The sequence below is a fragment of the Neomonachus schauinslandi genome, chromosome 14, assembly GCF_002201575.2.
Source record: "Neomonachus schauinslandi chromosome 14, ASM220157v2, whole genome shotgun sequence".
Taxonomy (NCBI): Eukaryota; Metazoa; Chordata; class Mammalia; order Carnivora; family Phocidae; genus Neomonachus; species Neomonachus schauinslandi.
Window position 1 is genome coordinate 26749879 of NC_058416.1, and position 9043 is coordinate 26758921.

The following is a 9043-nucleotide window of genomic DNA, read 5'->3' on the forward strand; positions in this document are numbered from 1 at the left end:
TGTTATTTCGAGCCCATCTTCCAAATTGTCAAGATTTTTTGGCATCCTAATTCTGTTATCCATCACATTAAATAACCATTCCTCCACTGGGTCATCTGCAAATCTGTAACCTGGGAGCTTGCTCTCTGGTGTGAGATGCCCAAATTAGGAGAAGGTACTTTCATTTGTTAATAGCAAGTCTCATGACACAACCTCTCATTTCAATAGCTATCTTCAATTATAATATTATAAACAAACACTGTTCATTAATTTCCTAATTATCCTTCTTAACTCCAACCATTTGCTGTCTGACCTCTATGCTTGCCACGTACAAACATTTACTCAGAGAGGAGCTGAAGACACCCAAGCTGCCAAGCTCCATCCCTAAAGAGAAGCAAAGTGCTCAGAAGACATTCACTCATGGAACATTCTGCCAGGTAGAGAATGCTGGGGAAGTTCCAGGTATGAGCATGCGGCTGAAAAATAATCAGAATCCAAATGCATGCCGAAGCTGGCCTCTTAAAATGCTCCTCACTGTTTCTGTTCAAAAGTAGTTATCATTCATTGTCAGAGTCTGACTAGCTGTATGGAAACTATAAATAAAAGGATAACACTTTAGTCAAAACAATAAAACTGTTCCCAAAGAATAGCACAAAGCAAAGTTAGCCTCAGGTAGAGCATTATTAAGAATATTATCATGAAGCATGTGTGGGTGCTCCCTACATGTGGGGACCTCACTTTGTGTCAGAAACTTGCTCCAAGCTGGTGAGTAGCAGAGCCAGGAATTGAACCTGGACCTTTTCATCTCTAAGGTCTGTACTCTTCATAGCACAGAGCCTCGAAAGGGCACCAGTGAATGCAGTTATTTGTGATAAAACCAGGAGAACCAACAGACAGTGACCCATATCCTGGACATCTGTAACATGAGGAAAACCCATGGTTGGGCCCACCAAGGTCACATGATCATAGTCTGCAATTCCTGGTAGACAAACATGGAGTTGAGATGGAGAATCTTCAGGAAAGGGATCCCACAAACTCCTAGAGTTGGGTTGGTCAAGATGAATTACCATTCATTTTACCTTCTGGTCTTCCCTCCACTTCTTGGTGGTAAATTATTTTCCGCTGTGGCAAAACAAATATTGGGAGGAAAGGGAAAGAATTTAATTTTTTAAGAGAAAGTGATTTGTCAGGTATGTTTGTCCTTTCACATTGTTCTTAAAATTTGTGCTACAGCCTTGTGGAATCCACGAGCTTTAAGCTATTCTCATGTAGAAAGAAGTGAAACTACCAGCAAAGAGAAAGAAGCCCGTGTTTCCCGAGCATTTCCACACAGAGGAGGACCCCAAAGCCCTCAGCTATGAAACGTGTTGGAAACCATGAACCTGGTGGTGGCGTCAGTGTGGGCCAGGTGACAGGAACCATTTCAAGTTTTCATCAACTTGCCATTTTGCTTTGTGATCTCTGGGACACCAGGGCGATTGCATGAACATTTATCAGTACTCTGCCAGTTTACCTTAAAATAAACACATTGTGTCCAATATCCCAGGAGACTATGGTTCCAAGTTAGATCAGAACCAGCAATCTAGAAATTAGATCGTGTCAGTGATAGTCCTGGTGGCCCAGTGGTTAGGCGTCAGTGCTTTCTCTGCCAAAACCCAGATCCAACAACCAGCCAAGGACTTGGAGCTCTGAACGTTGCATTGGAAAGGAGCTCAGATAAAATATCCCTTCCAGCTAGGAGATTCGCCCCAGCTATTTTTAATTGACATTCCTCTTGGTTTCCGGGTCCCCACATGAAATGTTAAAGTCTGTGGCTTAACAAGTGCCTTGTAAACAGGACAATGATCTCCCTTGGTTTATAATTACTTCCCCCACTTACAGACGTCTAAGTCAGTGTTACTACAAAACATAGGGCCTTCACTTTAGACCTTTCCTCCAGCCAGCCTCCTTGACTGCTAACCTATACTGGGTCTTTGCATTATATTGATCATTATCTGGATTGATGGCTTTCAAAAGCATTTCATTATCTATACATGAGCTATTAGCTTCACCAATACTCATTTTCATGTTATTTTCAAGATAGATAATAGGTCTTCCTAACAACAACAACAAAAAGTCTTCTGTCATTTATCCTCTTCCGACAGCTCTTTCCATCTCTAAAGAAATGAAAGTAATGTTGGTCTTCTAAAAAATAACTGTGATACACTGGGGTCTTGCTTTCCTTGTCCTAAAACATACATTCCTTGAACAAATACCAACATGGCTATAGGGACATCACTGCCCAGACAATCACGTTTACATTGTCTGTACAGGACCTAATAGAGGCTACACAGTCTTTCCAGTCTATTCTTTCAGTAGAGGCTGGCGGTAGCATCTATCTGGGAATACAATGAGGAAGAAACACTAATCTTAAAGATGAGAGAAAACCTTATTTCTAGAAAATAGCCATGTACCTGTGTCTGGTGCCTTTTTGACAATTTTGGGGTATTTCTGAAATTTCACAAAATAATAGCTCTCATATTCCATCAAAATAGTTTCAAGATCAATGTTGTCACAAACTTCAAAGCGTCGTAACCCCAGTTTAGTTTCTTGCTCCAAAGCATTGGCTGCATCAATATATCTGGCCATTTCACGAAGGAAAGAAAAAAAAAAAAAAACGGAAGAAAAAAAGAATTAACTCTGGGTAAAATGAATAACGGCAAAGAGGCATGACAAGTCTAAAGATGTTCAATACAAATAGTAAGCTCATATTAAGTAGTACATTAGATAACAGTTAGAATACATGAGGTTTGCCTATAGAGTAAGGAGCCCCACATACTGTGAGGATATGCACATAGTGTTTTTCAAAACAGTTGCCTCGGGAAGCTACGTACTTACTCTACTGATGTCATCATGGTTCAAAATGTTTTTGGAAGTGCTTAAAAGTCAAATAAGTAAATCAACTAAGAAAATGTCTTGTGCTTTACCTTTACTCATTTTTAGCTTAAAGATTTGCCCAACTTGATTACCTCTTTATTCACCAGCAATCGTTTTAGATAACATCGGGCAATTGATAAACCCAAATTCAACCGCAAGAGGCAAGCAAGATTCACCATGATTTTGCTGCAGCTGAAAAGGGTAGGTCATGAGTTCTGAAGGAAATTCCAAATCTATGTTGATCAATATCACTGAGGGAAATGAGGTATAAGAAGACATCATCGGCTTGGATGTATTACTTCTGGTAGTTTTTTCTTCAGTCACACATGACCCTAGCAGCTGACTGTGGGTGTAAGCACCATCTTCCCCAGGGAAAGATTTTTAACCTGTTCAGTTGGAGGGCTGTCCAACTTAAGTGGTCTTAGCAATAAAAACAAATGCTTTGTCTCACAATCCTCTGAAAGTGGAAAGACTTTGCAGGTCTTAATCTTAACTCTTGACTTCTTATTGAAACCAACGACTCTCTCCTGAAAAGTGTGCAAATATGCACAAGTTAGCATACAATTTCATCCAAGGACCTCAGATTAAGAATTCCTGCTGCAGGACAGAGTTCTTGCTGTTTGATTCTAATCTGGGAAAGTAGGAGAAAACTTTATTATGCTCTCTTCCCTGCCCCAGATTCAGGGCAGTTGGAAACTTGAACTTTCTTAAAGGAGGTTGCCATGATTATTTCCAGTGACCTTGCTAATTTTAAAGACATTGTAAGTGTCAATTGATAGTCAACCTCTGGTCTTTCTGTTTACCTAATTGTTCCACTTAGGTCGTGCCCTTTCTTTCTTTCTCTTTCTTTCTTTCTTTCTTCTCTTTCTTTCTTTCTTTCTTCTCTTTCCTTTTTTTCTCTCCGCGCCTGCCTAGAATATCCTCGTCCATCATGTCTGTCTATCCGTATTCTATACATCTTTCAAGACCAGCTCACATCACCTTCTCTACAAAGCTTTTTGTTTATTCCAATCCACTATAATTTATCCTCTTTGTGAGGATAAATTCTTAGTATTTTGTTAAAGGTAGGTCTACTTTTCTGACAGTTTACTTTTCATCTTGAGGATCCACTCATAAGTACTTTAACCAGCGGGTCTCAGGAAAATGATCAACTCTAGTAGAATTTTCATTAATTCGAGATGCAAGGGGCCATCTTGGGGCAGAAAGGGGAAATGCATGCTTTGTAAATACACAGTAAGCCCTGTAGGAGAAGGGATAAACTATGCTGACTTTTCTTTGTTTGTCTTTTTGTTTTCAGAGTTCCTCCTGATACAGTGTCTTGGCACGGTTGATATTTGGGGCTGGATAACTCTGTTGTGGGTTGCTGTCCCGTGAACTGAAGGATGTTTAGCAGCATCCCTGCCCTCTCCCCACTAGGTGCCATTGTAACAGTCAGAAACATCTCCTGACATTGCCAAATGTCCTCCAAGGGGTAAAATCACCCCAGTTGAGACCTGCTGCTTTAACTTGAAAGTTCAAGCCCTAAGCCTGAAACCCGAATATTTTCTTCCTGGCTGAAACTTGGAAAGAAAAGAAACTTGAAAGTAAATAGTGGATGAGCTCTCTTCCTCACAAAACCCAGAACACTGGCAGCCTTCATTGTAAGGGCTTGCACGCTTCTGAATCAGGTAGGTGGCCAAATTCAAATGCTTCACAATTTCCTCCCCTGCCAGTTATCGATGGCATTACCCAGAAAAGAGAGTCAAGCACAGGTCATCAGGTAAATGCGATACCTTTATTTTGAGGGAAGGAGAATTGAGGAATAAGAGCATTATTTCTGTGTAGATACCCAGCAGTGGGACCCCAGGAATCTCATTTGATAGGCCTGAAACCCGAACGGGAAAGGGAAGGTATCTCAGGACCTGGGTAGCTTTGTTAAAGTTTTCAAATGCGTAATGGGAATAATATCTATGTAAATGAGGCAATAAAAGTATGTGTCTGGGTTGCTGAACATGGGGGCAGGGATAGGCAGAGCACAAGGGATTTTTAGGGCGAAGCTATTGGATATGATACTACAACGCTGGATACATTATGCATTTGTCAAAGCTCACGGAATTATACAGCCCAAGAGTAAACCCTGATGGAAACTATGGATGTCAGCTAACAAGAACGTATCAAGATTGGTTCTCCAGTTGTGACAAGTGTTCCATGCCAATGTAAGATGTTAATAATAGGGGAGACTGGCTGGGGCGGGGGGATTCCCAATAGATGGGAGGTCTCTATACTTTCTGCTCAGTTTTTCTATAAATAGAAAACTGCTCTAAAAAATAAATTCTATGAACTATTTTGGTAAGTGTGTATCTGGAAAAGTGGGGGTCAGAGAAAGAGAGGAATCATCTCTGTAAATATTTGTAATGTAACATACCCTTCTTGTGTTAAGTAATGCAAAATCAAAACAAGAAGATTTTTTCGTCGTGCTTCTGTCCTCATCTCACACTGTGAACAAAAAGGAAAATTTAAATGGGATGACAATGAGATAGAACACTCTTTTTATAGCAATAAACTGTTGAAGGGAAATGTAACCTGTCAAAACCAAGAAGCATGACTTAAAGGCTGGAAGGCAGTTTGACGTCTCTAAGGATATATAAAGTTATTTTCCATTGTCTTCTTCTTAGAGCTGTCTTCTCAATTGTAAACTGAAGGTACGGTGATTTAAATTAGAATTGCGCTTTGCTAGTCAACTTCTTACGGCCAAGCTAATTGGCATTTTATTGCTCCTAACTGCAAAGAAGCGGATATATACACTCCTATTTGGGCCAGGTTAAGGAAAGCGATGGTAAAGAGAAACTCATGAGCTAGAAATCAGCTCTGACATCACAGGTATTCACCTGCTACGACATCTTCGCTTCACTCGAGAGTCCCACCTAGTCCCAAAACAGATGTGGTGACGAATTCCAGTAAGCCATTCAGCAGGTGACTACACAGCCAAACATCCAGAATATCCACTGAGAGTAACAGAGGCCAGAAAAGGGAAATTCCTGCGTAATAATGTCCTTATTCAAACTGGATGCATCTGTACATTTATTCAGTGTTCATGTGCTACATTTAGTTACCTGGTATCTCAGATGCCCCTGAAATGTATTCATAAATTACCTACTTTCAGTAATACCTCCCTGACTTGAGAATAGCTTACCTAACATCTTTAAGAAGAATACAGGTAAGAACTGGATAAAAGCAAAAAAGGCCCCTGAGTGGCCCAAATCGTATCATAAAATCTATGTGCAAACACTCACGCTCATGACACATACGAAAACTTTTCATTCATCCAAAGCTTTCTAAAAATTAATGTACTGAAATTAAAGTGGGCGGACAGCTATTTAAAATTCAAACAGCACCATAAATTATTTTTCTTCTTACATTGCTTTTTTGGCGTGCTGAAACGTACATGAGATAAAATGTAGCATTTCAGCGGTTTATATGTATAGTTGAGTGGCATTAAGCACATTTATACTCTTGTGCCACCACCACCACCATCCGTCCTCAGAGCTTTTTTCTCTCTCCCAACTAAAACTCTGTATTCATTAAGCAATAATGCCCTCCCCCCACCCCCCAAGCCCTGGCGACCCCCATTTTACTTCCCATCTCTCTGAATTGGCCTCTACTAGGTCCCTCATGGAAGTGGACTCATTCAGTATTTGACCTTCGGTGTCTAGCTAATTTCACTCGGCACAATGTCATCAAGGTTCATCCATGTTGTAGTATGTGTCCAATCTTTTTTCCTTTTTTAAGGCTGAATAATAGCACTATACATTTTTAAAGAAAAACAATAGTCTCTACCCCACTCCTCTACCCCACCCCCACCCACTCCCTAGACGCAACAACCTTAGGTACTTTAGCTGTTTCTTCTGATATTTACCTCCACGTTTCTAAATATATCAGTGTTCCATGATACGTGAATATTAGGCATTCACTAGTCACATCCTGTTAAGGTAGATGAGAACTAAGCTGCCATCCAACTTTTCACCCTCCCCTCCCCTTACAGTGATACCAGTATTCGGTCGTTCTATTATTGTAACCATGTAAACAATGTTCACTGCTGAACCAGAAAGTACTTTTCCATTTCTGTACATTATTTTTCTTGGAATGAACAATTGCCTCATTTTTTTTAGCTTGGTTACTTTTCTGTATACCTATTGCTCATTTTGAAACACCAACACACCTCTAAAGGCCCCTCATCACTTTCCTCACCATCAAATACATCAGATAATGTGTCATTTCCCCTCTCCCCCCCCCCCCGCCGATGCCCCCAAGGCTTCCCTTCAATGCAAGAGAATTGTCTCAGAATTCGTGACAGGGAAGAAAGCTTAGGATTGCTCTGTGGAACTTCGGTTGCTTTAGCATGTGTGTATGTGTTGGGTCCCAATCTAAGATATCTTACAGTTGGTCACAGTCACAGTTTGAAAGCTGCTATACAAAATGAAAGACTATCCTGATATTAAGATGTTTAACACTGGCAGTGTTTGCTCATCTTTCTGAAGATGTTGACACAACGATTCTTATAAAGACTGAAACCTTTTGAATTTACCATATTTAATAACTTTGACTTTGGTAGTCAAAACCTACCCTCCCTCCCCCGCCTTTTTTGGGGGAATTTGATTTGCCTTGCCTCTGGTGCCATCTAGTGTATTAGGAGGAGAAGCGCTTCATGAAATCCAGGTTAGTTCCAAATTATGCTCATAATAAAGATGACAGTCATCACAAAACTCAGTCCAAAGCAAGTTTGCAAAATAAAAATATAACCACCTGTTAAATAAGCAGTAATAAAAGTGATAGGCTATGCTTCTAAATATACAAATTCTCAAGTTCACGCTTGGGGTTTTGATTCAGAATTTTAAGAGTCTAGAAGGTACTGGGAGATCATTGAGTCTCAGGAACCCAAGATCCAGATAAATGAGGAATTTGCTCAGAAGCCTGCAGAGTTGAGATCAGAATCCAGTGCTCTTCCCCTCATCATTTCCTCCCCTGCATTCACCCCCTCCTCATCAATTCCACTCCCACCCCTGCACATTAACCACAGATTAGAGAGAAGCTGCTATTTTAACTTGCCAAAATCCGTGTGCCAAATTTGCTAAAATCAAACAATTATGGCTACCAGACAGGCTTTCTTAGCTGACCTCACACAGTAACACATGAATGGTGTCCCTTACAAGAGCCATGAGAGCCATGTCCATTCTCAGAGGGACTTCCCTGGACACTGACTAGTGCCACTCCCAACCGGACAGTGTTTTGCAAACTGTGGGGTGCTGTGCCCATAGCAGGGTCAGTGATTGGTGGGTGCTCAACAGCTGTGAGTTGCTTTGTTCATGTATTTCAGAGTCTCTCCATCCTTCACACTGGAAGCATGCACTTCTTCCTAATCTAAACAGGCACAGATGCACAAGTTCTCTTATGAGTAGGATGCTGAGAAAAATTAGCTAAGGAGTGTTTTGCTTGTGCTCCCCAGGACCGCACACACTGCACTGGGTTTGGCTGATAGCTCTGAATTTCCTGAAGATGAGTCTGGGTAGAGCCAGAAAACTTATTAGGGGAACAGAAAAAGATCTTGGGAGAGATATTTGTTGTTTTGGGGTTTTGTTTTTGGTTTGTTTGTTTGTTTTTTACAGATTTTTTATTTATTTATATGTCAGAGAGAGAGAGAGAGAGCACAAGCAGGGGGACCGGCAGGCAGGGCTCCATCCAAGGACCCTGGGATCATGACCTGAGCTGAAAGCAGATGCTTAACTGACTGAGCCTCCCAGGCGCCCCGGGAGAGAGGTTTTTAAAAGGGGATGGGGGGGGGCACCTGGCTGGTTCAGTGGGTGGAGCATGCAACTCTTAATCTCGGGGTCATGAGTTCAAGCCTCACATTAGGCATAGAGCTCACTAAAAAATAAAGAAAAAAGAAGAAAAGAAAAGGGGATGGGAGGGCAGAGGAGGAATGAGGATAGGTAATAGTTAAGGGGCACAATTTCTTTTTGGGGTAGTGAAAATGTTCTGAAGTTACAGTGGTGATGGTTGTATCTCTCTGTAAATATACTTCGGGTGAGTTGCATGGTATATTAATTATATCTCAAATAAGGCTGTTTTAAAATGCCAAGAACAAATGGGGAGAGGTAGAGAAAAAAAGGCT

General features: G+C 41.0%; 1 protein-coding gene across 1 annotated transcript in view; it reads right to left on the minus strand.

The window, feature by feature from the left end:
* Positions 1–2599, minus strand: part of KATNAL2 (katanin catalytic subunit A1 like 2) — a 35665-nt gene extending 33066 nt beyond the window's left edge. Inside the window, exons 1-2 of the mRNA XM_021686343.1 lie at positions 2433–2599; positions 1059–1101 (exon numbers count right to left, since the gene is read on the minus strand). Of these exons, the coding sequence (XP_021542018.1) occupies positions 1059–1101; positions 2433–2505 (116 nt within the window). The 5' untranslated portion in view covers positions 2506–2599. The remainder of the gene's footprint in view (positions 1–1058; positions 1102–2432) is intronic.
* Between the last annotated feature and the right edge of the window lie 6444 nt (positions 2600–9043).